Genomic DNA, 25583 nt, shown 5'->3' with positions numbered 1-25583 from the left:
CGTTCGGCGGGTGATAGAACTGTACATAGTATCGAGGCCAGCGCCTTCGTCAATGAAACGATGAACACATCACAAAGCTTCCCTGTTGAGAGCCGACGTTGATTGTTCGGATGAATAGGATGACGAGATCACTTCTCAAGACTTGTGACTCCAGTGTCAAGTCGTTGTGATTGTCGTGGTTTTTGGTCAGAGCCAGAATGATTCGACTGCTAGCCAGAAATTCTGCCTCATGTATTGTCTCTTCGTGCTGCTTTCTTAGGTTTGTTATCCGAATCATCGCTGGATTGTCGTTTTGTAGACTTCGCTGTGATCTCTTGGTTCTTATGCGCAATGTGGGCCTGACATAATCCGATCAACTGGTGTAAGATCTCCTTTTCTCCAATCCTCACTTGCAGTGCCATGGCATATCGATGCTCGTTGCAGCCGGAGGGAATGAGTGAATTCCCAGATTCAGAGCGAGCCAGTAACTTTAGAACAGACCAGTCTGCCTCTAGAGAGGTGCCATATTCCGACAGCCGTTTTGTGAGAACAGACTGTAGCAGCGCAGCTTCTTTGATGGTGACGGCGTCTTTGGGGGTCTTGATGGCCTCAGTACACAGAGCACGCAGGAGCATGTGTATCTGACCGGGGATGGCTTGTTCAAGCTTTCCGACTTCTGCTGCAGGTCTCGGTATGGCATAACCATCGTCGATAACCCCAATCTCCTCAAGTTGTTGCACGCGGTTCAGCCAAGCTGCATCTTTAGCATGCTTCTTGCCTGCTACCTCGAGAAGAAGATCATGCGAAATCTCGACGACGTCATATTGAGCATAGTTATCAGTGATGTAGCCGTACATGCGCAGGAGATCCGAGCGAGGGAGAGGGCCATAGTCGTTAAAGATTTGTTCGCCGGCCCTGATTGGCTTCGTAGATCTCATGATGAGGTAGTCGTTTTCTTGAAATAGACGTGCCTGTATGAAAATACAAGTCAGCTTTCCATAATGATGTCGGATAAAAGAAGATAACGCACGTTATTCCTGTCTGCATCTGCGTTCAGCATGTCAGCGAAAGGCACCATGCCCTTGAGCGGCTCGTCTTCGTCGTCCTCTTCAAACTCGTCATCCGAGTCATTGCTTGCGTCGTCCTTGTCACCATCCTTGTCTATATCGAAAGCGTAGGCCATAATGGAGCTGCCCGCGATATGAGCAAGCTTGATCAGTTCTGCTGTCCTGTCTAAGTCACTTTGACCGGGGACAGGAAATAGTTCAGGATGTGAGAGCATCACTGGTATCATTGTCTCTTTCCAGGACTCTTCAGCTTGGCTTCTACTGATCTTATCAACCACGGCACTGGCTTGTAGAGTGTCAAGCTCGGCAGCATTCCAGAACATTAGACTGTCGAATTTCGTAGGAAGGACTTGGAAGTAGGCGTGCCATGGCGACTTTTCTTTTCGCAGGTATTCATAGATGATAGTGACGATCAACGGTTGCCACGCTCCGGTTTCGCTGAGGGGTTCGAACAGGGCAGGTGGAATACTCGACGTTGTGACTGTGAGCACAAGGGATCGAGGAATAGCGAATAACTCCTCATCTTCTTCGACGTCCTCGACAGCAACTGAAGGGAGGGATTAGCGGAGTGCCTTCGAAGAAGGATTGGACACGGCGAACTAGCTCCTCTTCCAGCACCCTCGCTTCTCAGATCCTTGAGCTGGACTTTGGGACTCAACCGAGTCCCATCAGCGGCCGTGAACCATTCGACGAATCTTGCGGTCGCTTGATCGAAATCCAAGCGTCCGACTGGTTCCACGGCGTCTTCCATGGCTGAGAGAGAGTAGAAAGAGCGAGGAACAAGAAAAGGGTGTATCAGGGCAGAGGAATGGGTAGCCGTTATGTGGGAAGAGAGAAACCAGAGAAGCAGCAGAAGCATAGTGGGATGAGGAATGACAGAGACCCATTCGCGTTGGCAGCCAAGAACGGATAAATGTGTGGGTCTCCGATTGGCTGCCGCACCTGGCAGCCTCACGGGCCTCTTGTGGCGAATACGGAGTAAGAATGGTCTTCACAAATCGAGTCCCATTCTTGCCTCCAAGTTATGAAATCAAAGCCTCGAGAATATTCCCCCTCCCAAAACCACCAGATCATCAAAGCCTGAGCTCACTGGCTCCTTTTTGCTGAACGTGTACAAGTATTATTACTGCATAGTACAATTCTCGTTAAAGCCTGTCCACCAAATTCTACTTATTTTTCATCTACTTGTCCACGCTGACACTACCATTAACGGCTCTACCAACACCCAAAATCTTGAGAGGCGGACCCCTTTGCGCCTAATAAGATCGCATACTTGATTATTACGGTTAGGGAGAAAGTGTGCAGTTGTCTTTTTCCAATCTTGACCCCCCGGTTTCCCGTTGAATCTTGTCTGCGAGGAAAGACTTGGATGCCGCTCGACATCTTCGACACAGCTACAAGAATACGGCCTGGTTCAAGTCAATGAAGGGCAGACACCTATCTGCGCAGGCGTGAAAGGCAGTCGAAGGAGCCGCAAGCCGACCAGGAACAACGTGCACCCCCGTTCACGAGTTGTGGCGGCAATTTAAGTGGTACCTTGCTGCAACCACCATTCGAGAGCAAATCCTCGTTTAATAGGAAAGCGACAAGGCCCCATTGATCTTCCTCGTTGAACCGAAATCCAACACCACCCAGCTCTCATTTCAGTACCATGATCGCACTCGGCCTCGAAGGCTCCGCCAACAAACTCGGCGTGGGCATAATCCTGCACTCCAAAGACAAAAGCAACCCGGTTCAAATCCTGTCTAACATCCGACACACATATCACGCCCCTCCCGGTGCAGGCTTTCTGCCAAAGGACACGGCTTTACACCATCGAAGCCACGTCGCGTCGCTCGTCTCCAGCGCCCTTCGCGAAGCAAACCTCACCCCGTCAGACGTCGACTGCATATGCTACACAAAAGGGCCCGGGATGGGTGCACCCTTGCAATCCGTCGCATTGGCCGCGCGCACGATATCCCTCCTGTGGAACAAACCCCTGGTAGGAGTGAACCACTGTATCGGGCACATCGAAATGGGCCGGTCGATCACAGGCGCCACGAACCCCGTCGTCTTGTACGTGTCCGGTGGAAACACCCAGGTGATAGCCTACACGTCGAACCGGTACCGCATTTTCGGCGAAACCCTTGACATCGCCGTGGGAAACTGTCTGGACCGCTTCGCGCGCACGTTGAACATCCCCAACGACCCGGCGCCCGGGTACAACATCGAGCAACTCGCCAAATCCGGCAAAGTCCTGGTCGACTTGCCATACGCCGTCAAGGGCATGGACTGTTCATTCTCCGGTATCCTGGCTCGTGTCGACGAATTAGCCGCCCAGATGAAGAGCGGCATACTAAAAGATCCCAGCACTGGGAAACCAGTCACGGCAGAAGATCTCTGTTTCTCGCTCCAGGAGACGGTCTTCGCCATGCTCGTTGAAATTACCGAGCGTGCCATGGCACATGTTGGCTCAAACCAGGTCCTCATCGTTGGGGGGGTCGGATGCAATGAGCGGCTTCAAGAAATGATGGGCACGATGGCGAGGAGTAGAGGTGGAGACGTGTATGCGACTGACGAAAGATTTTGTATTGACAATGGGATTATGATTGCACATGCGGGATTACTCGCGTATCAGACCGGTTTTAAGACCGAGCTGGCGGACAGCACCTGTACACAACGGTTTCGAACTGATGATGTGTATGTCGCATGGAGGGACGACTGAATCATTTCTGTGATTTGAATGAACCTAAACGATTCTATATGATTATGAATCTGACAAGTCTTCTGAGGGGAGAAAGGCAGCGGGATATCTCCTCTTATCGCATGAACTCCCTGAGAGGCTGTCTCGTAGAAAGAAAACTCCCACGCCATAGTCATGAGGTCATGAACGCCCAGCAATTGTATGAACGCGAACACATATCCACCAAGTCATAAAGGGAAGAGGCCTAGCCCGATCCTTCATTCAGCCGTTTGTGCCTTTGGAACCGGCTTAAAGGAGATCGTGGTCACATACTACACATTGTTAGCGTCCTGCAACCGCTATGCCTCCCAATACGTACCTTTTTCTTGTAGCGCGTCGTCACACTCGTTGCCAGTACGCCATTCTTCACGCTACTAGTCATGAGATGGTTCAAGACGGTATGGTTTGGCAGAGTCAAGACGCTGTTATCGTCCTTGACCGGCAAGATACCGTTCAGAATGGACCTGCTCAAAAAGAGCGGTAGCGCTGGCGGATTGCCTAGTTCCTGGATGATCTGCCCTGCGGCCTTGTATTTCGAGTCTTCCTCAGGCAAGTCGACATCGATCAGGTATGGTGGTACAACTTGACGCCAGTCACCGGTTGGGATTTCCTCAAGATGTGGTTCTTCCACGTCCGAATCTTCAGGTGTCTCCTCCCCTGATTCAGCTTGTTCACGTTGTTCCTCCGGCACAAGGGCAGCAGACTTGGTGCCCTGTTGGGCGCTTTCTCTTCGCGGCTTGGTGATGTCTTCTGTAGCAATCTCAATGTAGTTGACTAAGAAATTGTTGAAGTCGACTGCGGTGGGCAGCTCAGCACTGGTGACCATCTCTCCGTCGACCACGAACTTAAGATGGTGGGTTCCAGAGGGGAGATTGATGGTGGTGAACATGCCGGGTGCATTCTTCCTAAAATGAAATTGTTAACTTCAAGAATACAGCATCGAAAAAAGTGAAAACTAAACTAAATCTGGGCAAATAGTGATTTCTCGATAATGGAGTTGGATGACCGACTTGGGAATCCCACATCGGTTAGGGCCAGAATATAAGACATCGAAATGAAACAACCACGATGAGACACCTACCTCGGATGTAGTCTGTATTTCTTTTCCCAATTGGCAAAGGTCCCCGTTACGTAGACCTTGTGCCCACCCTGATTCCACTCAATAACAGTCGGAACAGTTTGAGTCGTCGGATGAACTGCATAAGGCTGCAATTCTTCGCCAAGCTCGTCCTCTGACTGGGTGGTCGTGCTCAACATGGAACTCCGCCTTCTCAACGGCGGTTCCCCAGTCGAGAGAGGATCGTCGGTCTCGAAGATTGGGACGTCAGCATTCCCCTTGTCAACAGGCATCAATGTTGGCGATTCCGGTATCGGCACATCAGCGATGGGAAGAGGGAGACGAGGAGGGCGAAGTTGAGCGACGGGTGCATAATGTCGGTCTTCGTATGCATGACCCTCTGGGAAGTCCTCCTGCTTCTCGTCAAAGCGTTCTTCGATGGTCTCTTGTTTGCTCCTCGACATGGGTACATCCATGGGTCCCGAAGCCTGCGGAACAGCGAGAGGTGGCTGGCTCGGAGCCTGATATTTCTGTCTGTATTCTAACTCATTCCTCTTCTCTCGAGATGCTTTCGAGGTGGACCTCTCAACCTTGGCGGTTCTGGCATGAGTGTCGGAGGACGAGGCTTGCAGGTACTGCTGCAAGGCTGGTTTTTCGAGATGTTGGGAAGTGGTTTGGGCAACAGCGGTGTCTTTTGTAGCAGAAGCGTCGACAGGAGTGCCTCGGCCCTGCGAGAGGGCTTGGATAGAAACCCTCCGGTTGATCTTGCGATCTCTTTCAGCTTGCGGCGTACCAGATCTGGAACCCGAGCTCTTCTTTTCCTCGGCCGATTGTTGCTGGCCCATGGTGAATGGCGTGGTCAGTTTTTTTTTGACTGTGGCAAATTCAAGTGTCGTGCGACACCTTGCGGGAATGGGGAGGAAGGAGGTTGGTCAAGGAGGGCCAAGTCAGGGAGATAGGAAGTCGGAGCGGAATTTTGTTGGCTCCAGGTGTATAAGCATTCGGTGTTATGTGTGAAATTCCAAAATGGAGAGATAGACCAGAGCCAGAGCCGGCCGGGGCCAGGAGGGTCAGCAAACTGATGGGTTTGTGGGAATGCCTCCACGCTCTGGTGACGTTGGGTTTCGAGGTTGAGAGAACTTTGAACGAAGGCAGAAAGAGGGCGAGGGCGAGAGGGGCAAGTGAAGTGAAGGCTGCGTTTGGGCTGCGCTAGCGGGAGCTGGTTTCGGCTCGGAATGAAGGGTGGGTGCCGGTGGGTGCCCGCTAGAAGGACCTTGGGGCGTCTGTTAGTTAAAGCCCCAACTAATTTCAGGAACAGTTGCGGGGAGCAAGGCGTCATCAGTTAGCTAGCACGGATGGCACCTTGGTGGCACTCGCTATCTTCCCAACAAGTACATACGAGGTATCTGAGCCGCAGTTCGACATCATGGTAAACAAAAACTTTCACCAGCTGCTGCCACTCGCTCAATTGTTGCACCGCACCTGCCTCTGGTCACGGCCCCTACCACCTCTCAACGTGGATTTGCCAGGTGCCGAGTCTTCATCATGATCCATCGACTGGTCCAGAAATGAACACCACTAGCGACTCGAGTTTGCAGCTATGGCTTTCAGTCATCAGCGCCGTCCTCTCCTCCATCGGCACCACCCTGTCCTACGCACTGTATCCTGTCTTGCTCCTATTGAGAGGAATATGGTACATTCTAGCGTCTCTATCCGCGCCTTTTATATACATAGGGCTCATCATTGCCAATGCCTCGCTGATTCCATGGCGCATCTTCGCCTCTTTCGAGGTCCGTCTGCTCTGCCTGGCTTTGATACCCCTACTGAACTGATAATTTTTACACAGCCGCTCTGGTATTTTCTCGGTAGCGCAGTCCTGCTGGGACTACTACTCGCGCTTGCCTTGCATTTCACCATACGCGCCTTCGTTGTTGTATTTCGCCTTGATCACAACGCTCCGCAACCAATTCCAGCCAAAGGGCACGACGCCGTATCGTACAGAAAGGCAAGAGAGGCAAAGAAAAAGAAACAACTGGAGGAACAACAAAGACTAGCTGCCCAGGCCAGATTGATCGCTTCGCAACCACTCCTGCAAGAAGCGGTTCGGGAAGCCAGAAAGATGCCTTTATCAGTCGCTGCGACTGCGGGTTCGCTGAGCCCCTTGAGCCCATGCAATACGACACCGAGTAGGCCAGGCCTTTTGCAAGAGACGATTCTGGAACACAGCGACGAGGACGACGATGACTCGGTTTTTTGAACCCTGGGCGGTTTTTATTGCATGCCCGCTTTGTTGAGCGCTTGCTCGAACAATTCCTTGCATCGGACCCGACTGCCCAGTCGAGCACATAGCAGAAAGGCTCCGCTCAACTTCCGGTGCAGACTGTAGGTCTCTTCTGGTGGAGGTGCCAATCTTTCCCTCAGCATGACGGGGATGAGGGTTCGAACGCGGTCAGTGATGGTTTGGTCCTTGAAGTCATAGATGTCCGGGCTGAAATCCATGAAAGGTTCGGCCAGTGTCATGACTGATTCGATATGGGCGTTGAGCATAGCCTTCGATTCGTAACCGGTGAGATAGCCCAGCTGAATGGAAAAATCTCTGCAAGCGTCTCTATCCTTTCTCGAGGCCGCGATGAGGGTCTTGATGTAGAGTTGAATGAATTTGTCGGGAAATTCTCTCGATGCACCAAAATCGAGTAACTCCAGCTTGTTCGTTTTCGAATTGTAGAGGAAGTTGGTCCAGTTGGGATCTGTCTGCATGTATTTGAACTCGGTGATCTCACGCAGACAGAGTCGTAGAATCTGTGACCCAATCCAGTCCTTTTGCTCCTGTGTGAAATTTTGAACTTTGGTGACTGGAACGCCTTCCATCCTCTCCATGGTCAGGACCCGTTTGCCTGACGCTTCGTCAATGATCTCCGGGACTTTGAAGACACTCTGCTCGTCTGCGAGGAGTTTCCGAAATCTTTTTGCACAATCAGCCTCGCGGATGTAGTCGCATTCCCACGCCAACTCGGTACGAGCATTGGCAATGGTCTTCTCCAGGTACAAGCCTTTGGGCAACAGGCGAGAGGCGGTAAGCAGCAAAGACAGGTTGTTGAGATCGGAAGAGATGGACTCTGCCACGCCGGGATATTGCACCTTGACAGCGACTCTCCTTCCGTCCTTTAACACGGCGCCGTGAACCTGGCCAATAGAGGCGGCAGCCATGGGCTTCTCGTCAAATTGCTGGAACAACTTCTCACGCCAATCGGGGCCCAAATCCGCAGCAATGACTGCATCTCTCTGCGAAGCAGGCATGTAGTCCGCACTATCCTGGACGCGTTGAAGCACATCATGAATGGACTTGGGAAGCAGTTTGGAATCTTGGAAGCTCATCATTTGACCTAACTTGAGGGCGGCGCCTCGCATTTTGGACAATTTGGCAACAAGACGTTCCATGTTTGCGGCACTCAGCATTAACGAGCCATCGGATCCTCCTGATCGACTGATACTCTCACTGACAGCTCCAAAAGCCATAGACGCTGCGAGTCCTCCAAATTCGAAGATCCGGCCCACTCTTGATGACGGCACTTTCGATTCACGCATCTGGTACGGCTGTGCAGTCTGAGGTTGTTGCGTCTAGGTTATCTGTCAGTTGATCAGTCAGGATCAATCAATCATAGACAGGGTTCAATTACATTGATCTTTTGGACGTCCTTGGCTAGCTCAGCCCCGAGTTGCTTGATGCCTTCTGCATCTGTACCAGATGTTTTCTGTCGCATGGCGCTCATGGTATGGAAGCGTCTCGCCGTCACTCCGCCAGGGGCGTATCTCGCCTTCTGCCCGTAAGTCCTTGCATTCCTTGGATTGCGAAATAGTCGAGCTAGCTGTTCTTCCGAAGGGTCATCCTCCGCTTCTGCCTGACGTTTGGAGCCAGAGTAGAAGACATCCGCATTAAGACCAGGTTCAATATGCGAATCCCCCTCTTGAACGTCGTTTTCGGTTTTAGGAACACGGACACGTGGTAATGCGGACAGCACAGGCTTGACGCTGTCTGGTGGCTGGTAGAAGATATCCTGCTCTTGTTCCACTCCAAATTCCTGAGCAGTGGCTTCTCGTGGCGGGGGTTCGGCCGATTTCGCAGGGATCTGGTCCTCGAATTGTCTCTGCGCTTTTCTGGCCGCATCTGGAGACAGAGCCTCGAATGATCCAGTGTCTGGGAGATTTGGCTTTGTAGATGAGTTCAGCTTGAGATCTTGAGCAGCTTCAGTCTGTAATGGATGCTGGGGTGTCTCTCCCGTGGGAACCTGATTGAAAGTGATGCCGTCTCCTTCCTCTCCTCCAATTGGGCTGTTATTTGACGGTATTGTCCCATCTGGCAGAGGCGTCCTCCTCGCTTCGACTTGTTCAATGGTCAGACCTTTAGGCGGAGAGGCTTGAGATTGGGATCCCTCGGCTGATCTGACGTAGAAGTGGTCCTGTTCGATACCTTCTTTCGGTGATTTTGAAAGTGGCTGGGAAGAGGAAGCGAAGCGTGAGACAGATGTAGCTAAGATGGGTAGGCCCTGAGTCCGTATGGCCTTGACGACGGAGGAAGATTGACCATAGACTCGAGCTTGAGCAAGTCGAATATCCAAATGTTTCGCCGCAACATTTCGCGAGACACTCAGTAAAGCAAGAGCATCAAGTATATGTCTGCCAGGCATGATTGTAAGCGAAGGGAGGGCCAAAGACCCTTTTCTTACGGCTGTCAAGACATGCAGAAGCAGTAGAAGCAGCTTGTTCGTTATTTGAAGCGCAGTTGGTTGGAGTCATGTCGGAACTTTTTGCATGTGGATCGTCGAATCCAGCGAGCAGTTCCCCACACTTCACACTTCGCCCTTCAACGACCTCCAGGCATCGCAAATGCATTGTCGGTGATTGTACCGGTGTCGAGGAGCTAAGGTGAGAATCACATATTTGCAGATTGATGAACCCATGAAAGTGGACAATGCGGACGCTCTCCGCGCCCGAGTCCTCGAGCTCGAGGTCCAACTGCAAACCACCAAAGCACTCCTTCGAGGCACAGAAACACCGGGCTCAACATCAACCGCAGATGTTCTTCGTGAGAATGGAGGAAGGGTACCGTTTTCTCTGCCCGTCACTCTTCCAATAGGCCACTCGATGCACAATCTCATGCTCCTCTCCGATTCAGCCCTTCCTCTTGGATCATTCGCCTACTCGAGCGGCCTAGAATCCTTCCTCGCTCATCATAAACATCTCTCCCCAACGCCGGGACAGACAAATCTCTCCCTTTTCCACAAGTTTCTCAAACTCTCCATCCAGTCAATGGCATATACCAGCGTCCCTTACGTTCTTGCCGCATTCCGTGATCCACTGGCGCTCGTGGATCTCGATAATGACCTCGACGCGAGCACGCCGTGCAACGTTGCGAGGAGAGCAAGCATCGCTCAAGGTCGTGCACTGCTGAGTGTTTGGGAGAAAGCTTTTGCTCCGGCGGTGAAAGCGCAGCATGGGGAGGAAGGCGAAGGACTTGAAGCGGCCACCGCGCTTGAAGTCTTTGCTCGAGACTTAAAGCTCTCAGCTCTGTCCCCCGCCGCCCTTTCCGACAACAACATTCACCAAATCCCCGCTGTAAATGGACACCTTGCTCCTCTCTGGGGCGCCATCTGTCTCTCCCTCGGTCTCAACTCAGAAGAATCTGGCTACCTCTTCCTCCTCAACCACTCCAAAGCGGTCATCAGCGCAGGGGTTCGAGCGTCCGTGATGGGGCCGTATATGGCACAGAACGTACTCGCATCTAAAGAACTGCAAGAGCTGCTGAGTGGTTGTTTGGAGAAAGTTTGGTTGATGAGACCGGAAGAGGCAGGTCAGGTAGTCCCAAGCATGGATCTGTGGATGGGGAGACATGAGTTACTTTACAGTAGGATTTTCAACTCGTGAATGGCGGCCAGGGCAAGGACTGCATTTCAGACTCGAGGTTCTTTTATTGGCACGACGGGCTTTGTGTCCGAGGGCGGTGCGGCAGCGACGCGTCGCCTGTGTTTACCAGTGAAGTGGATGCCCTTTGCCAGGTTACTACAGCATGACTGCAGCAGATATCCCGTTTCGTATCAACGACGAAGGGCATTACCATTGTCACAACATCGACCAATCCCGACTCACAGTTCGTCAAAGCAGTTCCATGACGCCACCTACGACCACCGCACACTTTGAAGGAACGGGGTTAGGCGGAAAATGGAGCTGAACGGTGGTGCCGCAACCACTACCCTCCTCATAGCAGCCATGTTCCTTGTCTCCTTGTTCACCGCGCCCACCCTCGCGGTAAGAGGCCATCAACAGCCAAACACAGACATCACCGTTTCCCAGCCGACACCCGCCTATGACACCACCAGCAATACCGAGCCTCCGTCTAGATGTTACTGCGAACTCGTCAGACGGACCACGAATATCACGCCTGCCGAGTGTGTGGATTACTGTGTATGGAGATGGGCCTGGTACTGAGAAAATCAAAATCTCTGTTGGACGAGAGTTGGGAGTCAAGATGGCAATTTGTTGGACAATGACACAAAATCTCATCGCTAAAGGGAAGAAGGCTAGTTTGGACGAGAGGAGAGAAATCCCGTTCGGCGATTGGAGATGTGAAATGGAATCTCTTTTTGTGCAAGATGGATGCGAGATATGACAATGTTGGCAGAACCAGGTGCTCGCAGGAGCGGACAATCTCAAGCCCTTGACACCAAGACGGGTCGGCGACTTCTTACAACAAAGAGCGTCAAACTGAGTAATAAAAGAGGGCATTGTATTTGCTGGAACAAAGGGCATCTGGTGCCCCAGTTCCTTTACGCAACGCAAAGGTCTTGCATAAGGGTATCAATAGCATGATGCAAGTCGCAATCAAAGTCCACAACCAGAATGACAGAGATGATGGAAGCTGCCATGCTAGCAATCACGGATCAACCCTCGTCAATCGACCCAATTCTCTCCTCGACGCCTTCGACCGCCCTCCTCCCCTTCTTTGCTTGTCTTCCGCCATGGCCAGCTCCAGCAGTGCCGTTCGTTTGACGTCGCTGTTTCGTCTTGGGGTTCACCGCCGCGTGGGTAACCTTCTGCGCCAAAGCCGAGATACGTTCTCTTCGACCCATACTTGGTGCTTGAGTTCTCCGTCCTCCTGCTTCTGGCGTAGCAGAATGTGTGTCCGTGAGGGCCGGCTCTTCTTGAATTGCAGTTCCGTTTTCGTCGATATAATATGGTTCGTCTCTTTCCGTAGATGGCAAGGGCACATCCGCCCCCACAAGATGATCAACAAATCCCTGGTCTGCTCTTCTCTTCGCATCCTCCTCCCTCAGTCTTCGCTCTTCTTCCTCCAACTCCTTCATGACTGTTTCTGGATCCTCAAACTCCTGATTCGTCATTGCCGCGTAGTCTTCTAAACTCACAGTTTCTTTAGCTGCAACACATTTTTCTACCCTCTCTGGATCCGCTCGTAGCTCAACCAAATATTTCTTTTTAATCACGCCCCGATCAATGCTTTCTGGAAAAAGATTCGCGATCATGCTGAAATCTGTGCCAAACATCCGCAGGCCCTTGTAGAAGAGGTTCGTCTGGTCTTCGTCCCAACGGATCGGACGTCCTCGACCCGCATTTTTTCCCAGTGAGCCCGAAGTGACATATTTGTAGATCCGGTCATCCTCACGCGCTTCGCTCGCGTCTTGATTCACAGCCTCTTCGAGGCCTGCACCGAATGTGACCGTGCGAGACTCGTTTGCCACCACAATTTGTCCGTCGACAATGATCTGCGTGGGTACGGCCACTTCCTCCGCTCCATTGTGTTCTTCCTCGTTAGTCCTATTCTTCCCATGGGCAGCTTCTCGTCGCTTCTCAATCTCCTCTTTGCGTCGCTTTTGGATGTCCGGCCAATTCTCTTGCATTCGCTTCTCTGTTTCTGATTTCCTGCCAATCTTGTTATCCTTGACAAGCTCGGCCATCGACACCTCCTGCGGGTCGATTTCTAACGCTTCGGCATTCTCAGGAGTAGGAAGGCGAGAACGACGACGATTTGGTTCATCTGTGCTGGCGTTAACAGCATCTTCAACGCCTTGTTGAGCTAGCTCTTGTATTCTTCTCGATTTTGACTTTCTCTTTTTACGTTTCGCTTTTGGTTGCGCAGTATCTTCGGCTGCAGTCTCTCCTGTTTCCGTCGCCTGTGACGCTGATCGACGCGCTGAGCTCGGTTGGAGTGATCTTGCTCTGTTCTCGATGGAGTTTGCAAGTTCTGATACTGCCGCTGCTTGGGTTGTCGCATCTTGCAATAACGCGTCCGACGTACGCGATTCGCTCCGCCTAGCCCGTGGGCTGGTCCTTAGTATTGAGGGTATGGAATCAGGTTGTGGAGGAGTATGTGATTCTGACTCGGTAAGGTCTTCGACCGTATGAGAAGTCTTCTGCCGCTTCCTTGAAGCATCTGCTGGATTTTCCCTTTCTTGTGTCGAGTCTTCTGATTCCTCTGGGGTTGGGTCGTAGGTAGCATTTCGTTTCTGGAGAATAGAGGAGGGAGTCGAAACCGAAATCGCGGGGATGGCACCTTGTTCGGGGTGACTCTCGCCTGCGCCGGCCGGATGAATGATTTCAATCGCACGGCCTGTGTGACTCGGGAAGATAATTTCCACGGAGGTTGAAGGAGCTCTCTCGGTCGCTGCTTCTTCGTTTTGGTGTGGCGTATCGAGGGCTTCTCCTGCTGTCTCTATTGAAGGAGCAATAGAAGGTATTTCGTTGGACACCTGAACGATTTGCACTGTTTCTGACTGCGACTCTGGTTCCTGACTCTGAACTGGCTCGTCAACAGGTTCAACAGCAGGACTCACAGTTTGACTCTCTAGCGTAAACGACGGAGGAGCAGCATGTCGAAGAGCATTTCTTTGGACATTCCTCCTTGGGCCCTTGGGGACTATTTTCTGCCCTGGCTTTCGAACGACTGAACTAAATGTCGACATGATAGACGCAATGCGCTCCGTCCGCTATCGGATATGCACAGGTCTCATTCATGCCCACACATCTTTGTCTCTGTTTAGTCCAGCAGGATTCTTCATCCTCCGACTACTACTTCCCAAAAGCAACGTAGACAAAAGGTAATCTGGATATTTCAAGAATTAGGGCTGAGGTGAAATATGCATGACACATGAGCGGATCAGCCAGCCCTGGGGCTCGGCGGCGAATCAACAATCATGTCTTGGCACCCGTTTAGGAGCGCGGTCTTGCCGCTTTACTTGACATTCGGGGTGACCTGGCCAAGCCTGGCTCATCTTCAGCTCAGCCTCGGCGTGATCTGCTCAGCCTTGTCCAGGTCGCTGTTCAGTGTCCTCGTCCTCTCGCATCAGCCGTGGTCAGTCCCGTGTATCGACTCCTACTGCGATTGGATCCTAATACTGACTTTATATGTGTTTCTCTTCCAGAGTGTGAAAGTTTTAGATGATCATCTACGGGGGGTACGGTTTTGGGAACCTAAGGCTCGAAACTGGGGCTCCTTACAATCTCTCGCACTTGGTGCCCGTGGTAGGAGGGTTTAACAGGACTTCTACAACTAACAATTCTACCTAGTGACAAGGAGGACTGGTCTCAGGAGAAGGAAAAAAGGACAGACAGAGCCCCATCCGACTACGCGTACACAACCTGTTGCCATAAAAACGTAGATGTCAAAGCACCATGTGACTTCCGTGAGCCCCACCCATCATCGATATGCGCTGACCAGGACGTCTTGCACTCAGAAAGGAGTGCCATGTTGTAAGACTGGCCATTTCTTGCAGCTTAGAGAGTGTAAACTGGTGAAGTTGAGCCTGCGGGATAACTGCGGATACGTCCGTATAGATATAGTAGCAATCAAGGCAGCTTCGAAAGTCAACAGCACCTAGCAGATGGCGTATGCAGTCCAACACATGCAGAGTCTTATCGCGACTCAAAAGCCAGCCCAGCTGAGTTAACGGCGCCTGAGGAATATGTCAAATCAGCCTTACCAAGACCAGCTATCCCGCTTTGCTCGCTTTCGCTGGGGAATTGGGCAACCGTGGATCACATTCGAACTGAACAGCCCCCAAAGAAGCCACGCAAGCATAGCACAGCCACGGGAATCCCTCAGGTCTCAAGAGCGCCCCTTACGTATTGGCCTGTCTAAAAAACCTACATAAGACGGCCAGGACAGCGTCAGCCCGTGGAGCATCGCCCGATTTCTCGTATTATCTCGCTTGCTCCCGGAACCTCAGTACATAGGTAATCATCTCGTCGTCGCGCTGTTCCAGTGGCTTTTGTTGCTCATCACGAATGGGCAGTCTTGCTCTAGCCGAAGATTTTGCTTCCTTCCGTTATATCGACCCATCCTCTGATGGCTTCAGATGCATCTACCCTCTGATCAAGTACGGCCGTTGTTGTAAGAACAGGGTTGATAAGGGCCTACGGAACGCTACGTTGAGCATCAAGCGGAGGATCCTGAGCGAAGCATCCTCTGAGGACCGTTCTGCCTTGCTTCAGAATTTTGTCGAAAATTGCTGTTGCGAAGGGGTCCATCGCAAACTGCTGACCGGCACTCCACTCGCAAGAGAACTCCGCCAAAAATGGGAAAAAGAGCTAGGGTACCCTTTTTCGACGCCTGTCCGAGCGAGCGAGGACACACAGCATGCTGCGCCAACCATCACCCCGGCATCAACACGTCAATGCCATGTGGGGTCTCCTGTCATCCTCGCCGTTCCCTCAAGAGCTAATACGAGATACTCGTTAAGAACAAATGTCTCAGTACCCGAGCCGACAGGATCTTCGCTCGGGTCGGACGAGGGAGCATCTACAGGGGAGTTCGAGCCTATAAAGAAGACAACCCAGACGCTGGTTTCCGTCCTTTTCAAACCTCTCTCGGAAGTCAGAGATCGGGAGATCGGGGACATCTATGCATTCTCGAGAGAATCCAGTCCCGGGATGGTCAAGATTGGGTATTCAAAATCGACAGAGAGCCGCCTGAAAAGGTGGGGCAATGCTTGCGGCTATAAGCCGGTTCTGGAGCACTGCGTCAGAAACGTGCCAAACGTGCCGCGGGTCGAGACATTAGTCCATTACGAGCTTCTGTCGTATTGGCGGAGAGAGCTGAAGTGCAAGCACAACTCGCTTTGCCACAAACGACACAAGGAATGGTTCGAGTGCAGCGTCGAAACTGCGGCCCGGAGTATGAATAATTTTTCGAAATGGATGATTGTTGCTGACCCATACGACGCCGGCGGCATTCTCAAGCCACAATGGAAGGACATCATTCGAAAGATGGTGAGATATGGGCAAGAGGTCACATCTCAGAGTCTGCTGGACAATCTGGAAAGGCCCCGACACCAGATTGAGGCGCCACTCTCGGCCCAGATTGACGAGCCCATCTCACCACCCACACCCACAGCTACACCCTGGGCACCACGGGAATCTATGACCACCGTGGCGCCACGGCCGGTGGCCTTGACACCGAGAGGCCTTGACAAGGCAGTGTTGAAAATCGGCAGAGACCTTGTATACCTCCAGGCTCACCGAATTGCCGCACTTCAAAAGGGACTCGCTTCTCTGTACCAAACTCTTCTCGTGGACAATTCTCGGACTTGGACTCCTCCCAACACACAATTGCTTTTGGCCTCATGATGCGCTTGCTTTTACGAAGACAGAGCTGAGGGGTTGTTTCCTTTGTCATTCGATTTTCGTAGCAATGAGGCTCCAGGGTCAGGGTGGCTATCCGTCTACAAGTACAAGTACATTGTTGTACACAGAACAGGAGTGGATCTATCTGCTTGATTGTGTTCTGTCCCTCTGGCTATTCAGAGAGACTCTGTCTGTTTATATACACTTTGGCCTGTGATCTGAAGGCCATTCCTGAAACCTCCTATTCCGTCGCCATCCTATCACAGATCGGCGAGAACAACGAGGTTGAGGTAGGTGCCGCAGTTGGTGAAACGCCTAGCGTCTTAGGTAGTTTGCCACAGTCGCGATCTCGCGACCCTGTCAACACGATGGCCGAGAAACTGCGTCAGGAACCCAGTTTCCCGCCTGGAAGCATTCGTTTTTACAGGTGCCCGACAAGCCGTCATTCCGTGTACCTATCTTGAGTACTGGCAGACGATTGGCTCTCTCTGGCGCACTTTTATGTGCGGGCCTATTGATCGTGCTCCTGCAGCAATCCCAGTCACCTTCAGTATTTACCAGTTACGCATGTGGACGCAGTCACATCGACGATGTCAATAACCCCACTCTGGAATTTCAGAGAGTCTTCACCATCAATCTCCCACAGCGGACTGATAGAAAAAACCTGAACACTATGGCCGTTCGTGAGCTTTGAGGTTGAATATCTTCCTGACGTCAAAGTGGAAGATGATGTTGAGCAAGCAGCACCATCGGGGTGCAACAACTCTGGAGTCTCCACCATTTGCTGTAGATCAAGACAACTGGCTTTTGGGCATCAGAACTGGCACTTCGATAGGCAGACACCAAGCGCTCTAGGGTGCTGAAGAGCTCAAATGAATGTTCTCCAGAGAATCATTGCCGAGAGTATTCAAACGGCCATGATTGGGACTTTCTCTGGCTGGGCAAACCGGATTGGGCCAACCAACGAGGAACAAAACATCTGGGTCATTGGTCATGACTTCACTGTCCCTTCTCTGCAACACTCCAACTCCTGATGGTGGCAGGCACGCGTTCCTGACGACGCGCTGCGTAACGACACCCGGCTGTTCTTCAAAACTTATGCTAGCATGTGCTTGTACGAGTACGCTGTCACCTACGATGGTGCGCGCAAGATGCTGTCATCTATGTCAGAAATGTGCCGTGACAAAATGGGCAAGGGTTTCGATTGTTACGGCGTCTAGCTGCCCCCGATATCGACCCACCGTTCTGCAGGATATGAGTCTCAGGATCCCGACATCAACGTCAACGCGAAGAGTGACTGGCATAAGGGATATACTTTCGACATTCCCTTCAGCGCCATGATCAATATCCTCAGGCTCGTCGATGGCGCTAACTCCCGTCTTGTCGCAGTGATCCGATGCGGAAATCCAGGAAGCCACATTTAATTCGGACATTCGATGTCCATCTCACGGGTTTCTTAGTTCGGCAACATGTCATGGATGAGTTACACTTTGGTCCACAATGAGCGATGGTTTCTCACCCTTCTTTTCCCATTCTCCATCTAAACCTCCATTTTGGCCAACTTGTTAGTGCTTTTTGAAGGGTGTCAGGTCCAAGATCAACTTCAACATGAGGAAGTAAAAATGGGACCCTTGGAATCAGGGATCTTTCTGCGATCAGGCTACATCGAGTTCACTCCTCGATCTCTCTAAGGCGAGAGAGCTTGCTGAGGCTCATTCATTGCATACCTACATTACTGGTGAAATTGAATTTGGAGGAGTGTTGTGATCAAGCTGAATTGCGCCAATCGATATGCCTTGAAAAGTTGCGCTCCCCAAAGCGCCTCTCCCCTAAGTTGCAGATGTTATGGGGTCCTCCCAGCCAGGAATCTCTCACCAATCGCCAGTAGCCTTCCATCTTGCATCGTGCTCTTACCAACAGTCCATTCAGATTGTGATCTGTCATCCTATTGTAACAGAGCACTTCAGGGTTCGGCGTGCACGTGCAACAACGCACAGAGGCCTGTCCAGCAGATCGGGAATCGAGAACGCGTTTCTGGTTGATACTGACAAGACAACACCACCACCAACACCACCCAGAGGGGCAGCGGCTAGGGCTACGAACACCTAGCACAGCAGGGGCATCGAGGAACAGGACAGGACTGATAAAACACTCAGGAATTAGGTAGACAGCGCCAAAAAGCCATGGAATTCATGATACTCTGCTCAAACTGTTCAATCTGTAATGAATGGCACACTGCCAGCACTGTAAACTGTTCCGCACCCCCTTCTCTGCCAGCCCATTTAGGTTTGACATGTGACCTGACAGATCTCTGCCTGCCACCGCTCTACCAGCCCAGCACAGCCCATCACAGCACAGCCACCTCGCCTTGTTACACTATTTATCCACCACTTCTCGTGGACAGCTGAGACGCCGTGCTGGTAGTTGTGAAAGACCGGATGACTCATGACCCGGTAGTGCCTGAGCTGGGAACAGGGCATGTTGCCGCCCGGACGATGGACGTACTCCAACAACTTATTCTAGGGGACCAGCATCAGAGTTCAGCCCTCGATGGCGCGAATCTTCAGATAATGTCCCAACATCTCCTCGGATGGATGTAGGACCATGAGCCCGCAATGGAGCTTTCGACCGCGGCGTCGGCCACGGATGTCTGTAGCTGCCGATTGGGACTGAGTTGGCCGCCAGAAGATAGTACTGTTGAGGTTGGGGTCCTTCGTCAGCCTTGGTGCGTTTGTCCATGACGTGCTTTTAGCGAGGATGATCTGCCAACCGGCAAGCTAGATCCGTGATTGCCTACTTGACTCACTTGTTAGCATCCCTAACAGATGATTTAACCATGAGTTTGGATCTGGCTGCGAACCTGGTACAGAGTGAGAGCAGGAGGATAAGGAGTCGGAAGGACCACTAGGTGTGTAACTTATAAATTACCCCGAATACCAAAAGATAAACAACAAATTGTGAGTCGTATTGTCGGCAATATTCCGTAGTGTTCATAACTCCAGAGTCGAACTTGGCGATGACGTCCAAGGTTAGTTAGTCTTTAAACTAAAGAATAGTCCCTAAGTAGTTGTATTCGGTCTTGATTCGGTACATGTCCCCACTTTTAGACTTAGTGATGACACTCCGCACTATCAACGGGTATTTAAGCTCAAGGATAGTCTCCTGCTTCTCCCCATAGCTAGACTTGGCGATGGCATTCCAGGGCATTAGTCGTTGAGCTGAATACAACTCAAAAAGAAGTCTATATCTCTGAAGGTGCACGACGCGGCAAAGTGACTCAATTTCTCCGCCAGGCTGGGGCGGTCGCGGTATGTAGGGGGGTAGTTGGATCTCCCAGATTTTTGGCGTTACCCCTCCCCCCAGCGATGTTGATTAGTCAGTCAGAATGGTCATAATTCCAAGTGTTGATGTCGCCCTTGCCATCGATAGTTACCGTTCGGTCGTTAGCGACTAACACCTTCACGTCGAGTCGAGTTGGGAGCAGGCAGGTCAATGGGAAGTAATGGCAATTGGTTAGTCATGGAGCCAGTATTAGGCGAAATATCAAATCCACGAGACTGGAGTTTCTGCTATGGGCTTTACGCGCCATCTAGAACCGAAACCATGAAAACAGATTCTCTTATATCCAGCTCAAACCCCACCCAAGCAGGGCAACAGCCTTACGCCAAAGATCTCTTAGCCACGTGAGCTAGCCCTGTTAACTCGTGGTCCTCTTGGGAGCTGGTGCTATAACGAACCTCTACATCTTTGCTGCTCATAGTGACCAAACTGAAGACATGATAACAATGCTCTGAGAATGAAGTGCATTGTGCGTCGCCACTGAGAACCTCTACGTTACAGACCATACGTTCGTGACATTGCAGCAAATGACGGAACGGACTAAATGGCAGTACTGTGAATCTGGGTACCGCTCCCGGACGCTGGTTCTTGTACTAAGCAACGCGTTGACTTGGAACGACAGTGGGAAACGCGATTTCGATGTGCGCACTCAGTTTCCCATACCATGGGGAAAGTTAAGTTCAGATTGGCCTTCCGCTTATCTGCCTTTCCCGTAGCTTAATCCCTAACACGCCGTGATTAATTGGGAATCCTGGCATGCGAGCATCAACACAACGACCCAGGACTTTCAAGGGCGTGCACCCAATCAGGGGCTGAATCGAGGCCGATCATACACCTAGCATACGATCTTGTCCGCTTAAGGAATGAGATCACGTTTGATTTTGCCTCAATGGACGAGCCGTTACAATTCCCCCACCTCCTTTCTCAAATAGAGCCAGGCCTTACATATGTATCAGATCAAGTCACGCAGCCTTAGGTGTCATATGCAATTTTACTAGCCATCCCGACAGAGATTGCAAAAGTAACTGCTCTTATGGCCAGTATCCAGTCCTTAACCACCATAAAACCACTTAGCTCGACTTGCTCGACATTTTTCTTTTGCTGAGCAACTTCATTCCTCCATCACACTCGTTTCGTCGCACTCGTTGTTAAGGTTGTTATTCTTTGGTCGACAAAGCCACACTCTTTTTGTTTATTCATTCGGTGTCGATCTCACACTCCTTTTACAGTTCTTTTCTTCAGGTCTCTTATTGCTGTCGACTTTGAGCATACCTTGCATTCCCTCAGGACTTGACCACACGGGAAATTTAGGAATAACATGGTTCGCTTCAGTCTGGACAAAGGCCTTATGGTCACCTTGCTGAGCGTCTTGTCGTTCCTCACTTTAAGAGCTACTGCTGCCTCTCTCCTCATAGACAGAAGTTCTGCGCTCGAGACTCGCGGTGCTAACACCACCTGGTTCTATCTGCAGTCGTTTGTGGTTGATCAAGAATACCACAAGACCAAGCCCAGATTTGTTTCATTCACTGGTGAAGACGGGTCTCGTACCGAGTCAGAGACAGACGCTGCAAAATTCTGGATATGAGAAGGACAACTTGGGGTGGAGAACAATTTGTGCATCTGGACTTCGGAAATGGTTATGCGGTGGTCAAGCTCGACAAACGCCCCAGCCCCGGACAGTACAGGTTCCTGCACGGCAAGGACCAGTGGCTTCACGTTCAAGGAGAAGGGATTTGTTACGGCGAGGGTGGCCAAGCAGTCTTTTGCTACAGCCAGGATGGATCCATCTTCCTCCAAGGTCACGGGAAGCTGCTGTTTGCATGTCAAGACATTGGTTTTTCACCAAGGCAGCGCGAGTATTTGGATTACCTTGACCCTCTAGCATGAGCGTTCCTAATTCTAGAAATAGGAGCCGGTCCCGCGCCTGGATCATCACCACCACATCAAAACAGATCTGGGTGCCAACCTCAGTCTTCTGCGATCCCAACAGTGACCGTCACTGTCACCCCTCCAAGTGTGCCGACATGGTGGGCACACCAAGTAGAGACTGTGACGCCAACCGCCACAAATCCTCCTGCCAGCAGTCCCGTGGAAACTAGCTGGGAGCATACAAGCAATCCATTACCTTCACCTACTCATACGGCGATAGCTACAAAGCCTCACGCACCTGATCCATCTAGCGACGGCGACTGGACCGACAAAGGAGAGAACGACCATGAAGGGAACGATCACAGATTGGGTCGGCCCAAGGGACATACGGAGAAGCGATCCTTCGAAGTCGACATCGACGGTAAAATTGTGGACTAGAGGGGCTCTGTATGGTGCGAGATCGTTCCCTTTCACGACCTTCATAATGTTGCTTTCATTCCAATCCAACTTATGGAACTGTAGACGAGGATTTCCTGCCTTGGGGCCACTGCCACCCAGAATAGCCAGTCTACAGCATTATCACGTAGCCTGTGCGGTTGTCATGTGCGCTGTTGATCTGGCAGCCAGGCTGGTGACCTAATAATCGATATTTGTCACATAGGAAACGATCCAACGTTGTTAGACTCCTTTTAGGAGCGAAGGGCTCGCCTACGCCCACGTCCGTGCCCGTGGACGGCGGCTGATACATCGACGAGATCACATGGCGAAACCTCATTTGGTATTGGCGTCGATTCACCCTACGCCCGGAGAAAGAGTACTTCCTGGTGTGATGCAGGAGATGTCTGCCATCGGAAACGTAGCCGGCACCATCTTTGCCCACAGAGTTTTGGTCCGCCCTGACACTCGATCGGTGCTGGAGCGCATTGAAAATTGTGATGTGGTGCATTTTGCCTGCCATGTCGTCTCGGATGCCCTGGACCCCTTCAACAGCTGCCCAGTGTTGATTGCAACGTGGCCCGTCTAACCGGGACAGTCCACTCAGCATGCTAGTGACAAAGCCTTAAGCGCTGGAGCAGCGCCACGACCGAAACGCAGCAACAGTTTGCCGGCCAGACGTACATCTCCGACAATCCTCAATGGCCGATGTATTGGATTCTACGCCAGACTCTCCATGCTCAATTTGTGCTTTCACGTTTGCAGCTTCTTCAACCAGGGGCTTGACCAGATCGATGTGACCACTGTGTAATGCGGTTTCAGGCCCGTTGAGCTCCTCCAGTAGCTTTCCCGTTGGGCCGTCCTACACGCTCACTGAATTCTGTCCGTACTGTTGCATTAGCTTAGAATGAATCAACCAGATTTCTGAAAATGATTGTGGTCTGCCTTTCCGAGCACAGGGGGCGAGTCTTAACATGCCAAGCGGCGAAAGCAGACAGCATGTGCGCAATTGTCGAAAAAGCATTTCTTTCCATGGGTATACGGTTCGTTCTGGCGTGGACAGTATTTCCAGCGACCACCGAGGATTTCAAATCGACAGTTTCTCTCTGGGTAGCGGGGACCTTGTCTGGTTTGTGAACGCCGTTAGAGCAAATTCTCTCATACGCACGCCCTATATAATAGACACAGCCTTGAGGACCATACCCATAGCGCGTTTCGTTAGGAAACCATACGCTATGCCAATCTTAAAGTCGTGGACGTAGTTGATGTATTTTCGACTCGTCTAGGGCCGTTGCTGTCGGCGAATCGAAAGGTAGTTGTCGCCCTCCTCCTGTTCGGCGGGTTCCTATTCCTAATCGGTTCCATCGCAATATGCCTCCTCCTTTGCCGGCCAAAAGTTGTGCAAATTTAATGCATTCACGAAGCTATGCCGCTCAGCTTCATATCTAAATAATTCAAATTGGGCATCATTGGGTAGAGGCCTGTATCGTGGTCTTGCGAGCATTTCCCTGAGGTCCCTCAACTTCTGCTTATTCTAGTGGCTCCTGGGTCTCGGCCATAATCCTAATGCTCTTATCGACTTCATTTGCTATGAAACGAAAGCAGGTGCGTGGCAGCGAGGAGGTTTCCTCGTTAACAATAGTACAGACAACACCCTCCAAGAGCTGGGCGTCGTTCGCTTCCAACATCACTCAGTGAACTGACGGAGATGGCGATAGGCCTTGGATCTTAGCCTACAGGTATTTCAGTTGGTTTGGTCTGGGTCTGACAATATCAACACCAAGTAAAAGGAGAAATGCCAATCCTAACTAGAAACGCACAACGTACCTGGGAAGTGTTTGAAGAGCTGCACGGTCCCGACCGCATCTAGCCCTCTATCAATTCAGAGTAGGAGTGAGAGATGTTGTTAAATTGCGGATGGAGGGGGGAAACTCGTGTAAGGATTGCAATTTAGGAGGAGACGCTTTGATCAAGTGTCCTTATCACTATGCACCTGCCATTTGGGCACGGTCACAGTCATTATGCTAGCGGATTTCAACCTCTAGGCAACCAAGGCAGATAGTGAGCTCTCGGTGACTCGATCCAAGACTCCCTCTACGAACACCTCGCAGCGTTTCATTGCTAATCGATATCGCAGTCGATGGCATGTTAGACCATCACGGTGCGTCTGGGTATTGCAGCCTGACGTTGTCCCGCACCCACTCGGTCACACTTGCTCGACACAGAAGTCAAGCGAATGAGAATATCCATGCACCTCTGAACGCCGTCCTCTCTCTGTGGAAGAGGAAGGCGGGCGTGAAGCTGCGGGAGGCATCTACTTAAGCCTTTGTCCTAGTGATTGGTGCCGTGAGCGTACATTGACTCAGTTTCAAAAGTGAGGATGGGGTATATTTCTGGAAGATATTGAGGCTTGGTGTTGACAGGTCTCGAGATAGCCACTGTGGCAAACCACATGAGACGCTAGGCGTTTCACCAACTGCGGCACCTACCTCAACCTCGTTGTTCTCGCCGATCTGTGATAGGATGGCGACGGAATAGGAGGTTTCAGGAATGGCCTTCAGATCACAGGCCAAAGTGTATATAAACAGACAGAGTCTCTCTGAATAGCCAGAGGGACAGAACACAATCAAGCAGATAGATCCACTCCTGTTCTGTGTACAACAATTGGCACCCGTGAGCACCAGGACCGATGAACTTGTCTTCAACTTTGAACGAAGGGGCTTCCGAAATCAACAGGCTCCGGAAACAATTTACCTCGTTGATGTCTTCATGAAAACTTTCTTAAGCCGGAACGTGGCCCACTTTGACTGCGGTCTTGACGAGGCATCCTTTGTCGTTCATTGCGATGGGAAACTCGTCCCACATCTATGTCCGAGCGGAGGACATAGCGAACTGTCCGGGAAAATCAGAGTTCCTGCGACTGAAAGAAGATGCACCAGAAGATAATGACGCGGAAGAAGCGCTCTATACCCTCCTAGAGCCACCCGCTGCCTTGTAATAATCTGGCAGCTTTAAGTCCGTACCTCTCGTGCGAGCCTCGTCCAGGAAGACAAGACAAGACATATGTCAAGCTTGTTGGCGAAAGGCGAGGTTTGAAGAGGCTCAATTCGTCCCTTACGGTCGAGGGCGGAAAGCTCATCGGCCGCATTGACAAGCGCACCCGCCTGGGCTTCTTCATGGCGTGAAATATAGAACCGTCCAGGTAAGAGAGACGTCAAGGGTAGAAGTTGGAGGAGGGTGAGTCGCGGGCAGGGGGTGTAAAAGCGGCACGATCGGGGTGATTCCCAAAGTGAGGTGGCGAGCAAGTTTTCAGGCTCCGCGTGTAGCGCCAAGATGCGGCCACCGCTAACCGCTTTCGTCTGCCGTGTCCGCAGCGGCTCGACATCTTCATTCTTCTTTTTGTCCTCGCCTCTGCGCTTTCTTTCCGTCAACAAACTTATCTACCAGAGACTTCATCCACGACCTCCTCTCGCGGCGTCACTCA

General features: G+C 51.4%; 9 protein-coding genes across 9 annotated transcripts; 5 read left to right on the top strand and 4 right to left on the bottom strand.

The window, feature by feature from the left end:
* Positions 1-227: 227 nt before the first annotated feature.
* A1O5_06665 (uncharacterized protein) lies at positions 228-1797 on the bottom strand (the record flags this gene model as incomplete). The annotated part of the gene is made up of 3 exons (XM_007747257.1): positions 228-950; positions 1010-1593; positions 1647-1797. 3 exons carry the CDS (start codon positions 1795-1797, stop codon positions 228-230), a joined length of 1458 nt encoding a protein of 485 aa, XP_007745447.1.
* Positions 1798-2697: 900 nt separating this feature from the next.
* Positions 2698-3750, top strand: A1O5_06664 (glycoprotein endopeptidase KAE1; the record flags this gene model as incomplete). Its single annotated transcript, XM_007747256.1, has 1 exon — positions 2698-3750. One exon carries the CDS (start codon positions 2698-2700, stop codon positions 3748-3750), a length of 1053 nt encoding a protein of 350 aa, XP_007745446.1.
* Positions 3751-3986: 236 nt separating this feature from the next.
* On the bottom strand, positions 3987-5670 carry A1O5_06663 (uncharacterized protein; the record flags this gene model as incomplete). Its single annotated transcript, XM_007747255.1, has 3 exons — positions 3987-4040; positions 4088-4673; positions 4850-5670. The coding sequence occupies 3 exons, from the start codon at positions 5668-5670 to the stop codon at positions 3987-3989; spliced, it is 1461 nt and encodes a 486-aa protein (XP_007745445.1).
* A 780-nt stretch (positions 5671-6450) lies between these two features.
* A1O5_06662 (uncharacterized protein) lies at positions 6451-7082 on the top strand (the record flags this gene model as incomplete). The annotated part of the gene is made up of 2 exons (XM_007747254.1): positions 6451-6615; positions 6672-7082. Coding segments are annotated over 2 exons (576 nt in total), but the record flags the coding sequence as incomplete, so codon positions are not given.
* Positions 7083-7096: 14 nt separating this feature from the next.
* A1O5_06661 (aarF domain-containing kinase) lies at positions 7097-9510 on the bottom strand (the record flags this gene model as incomplete). Its single annotated transcript, XM_007747253.1, has 2 exons — positions 7097-8443; positions 8503-9510. The coding sequence occupies 2 exons, from the start codon at positions 9508-9510 to the stop codon at positions 7097-7099; spliced, it is 2355 nt and encodes a 784-aa protein (XP_007745443.1).
* Positions 9511-9781: 271 nt separating this feature from the next.
* A1O5_06660 (uncharacterized protein) lies at positions 9782-10747 on the top strand (the record flags this gene model as incomplete). The annotated part of the gene is made up of 1 exon (XM_007747252.1): positions 9782-10747. One exon carries the CDS (start codon positions 9782-9784, stop codon positions 10745-10747), a length of 966 nt encoding a protein of 321 aa, XP_007745442.1.
* A 1013-nt stretch (positions 10748-11760) lies between these two features.
* A1O5_06659 (uncharacterized protein) lies at positions 11761-13797 on the bottom strand (the record flags this gene model as incomplete). The annotated part of the gene is made up of 1 exon (XM_007747251.1): positions 11761-13797. One exon carries the CDS (start codon positions 13795-13797, stop codon positions 11761-11763), a length of 2037 nt encoding a protein of 678 aa, XP_007745441.1.
* A 1321-nt stretch (positions 13798-15118) lies between these two features.
* On the top strand, positions 15119-16459 carry A1O5_06658 (uncharacterized protein; the record flags this gene model as incomplete). Its single annotated transcript, XM_007747250.1, has 1 exon — positions 15119-16459. One exon carries the CDS (start codon positions 15119-15121, stop codon positions 16457-16459), a length of 1341 nt encoding a protein of 446 aa, XP_007745440.1.
* An 869-nt stretch (positions 16460-17328) lies between these two features.
* A1O5_06657 (uncharacterized protein) lies at positions 17329-17880 on the top strand (the record flags this gene model as incomplete). Its single annotated transcript, XM_007747249.1, has 3 exons — positions 17329-17439; positions 17500-17635; positions 17708-17880. The coding sequence occupies 3 exons, from the start codon at positions 17329-17331 to the stop codon at positions 17878-17880; spliced, it is 420 nt and encodes a 139-aa protein (XP_007745439.1).
* Positions 17881-25583: the final 7703 nt, after the last annotated feature.

The sequence above is a fragment of the Cladophialophora psammophila genome, assembly GCF_000585535.1.
Source record: "Cladophialophora psammophila CBS 110553 chromosome Unknown aczJe-supercont1.9, whole genome shotgun sequence".
NCBI lineage: Eukaryota > Fungi > Ascomycota > Eurotiomycetes > Chaetothyriales > Herpotrichiellaceae > Cladophialophora > Cladophialophora psammophila.
The sequence above is the reverse complement of the archived record's forward strand: the minus strand, read 5'-3'. Positions and strand labels throughout refer to the sequence as shown.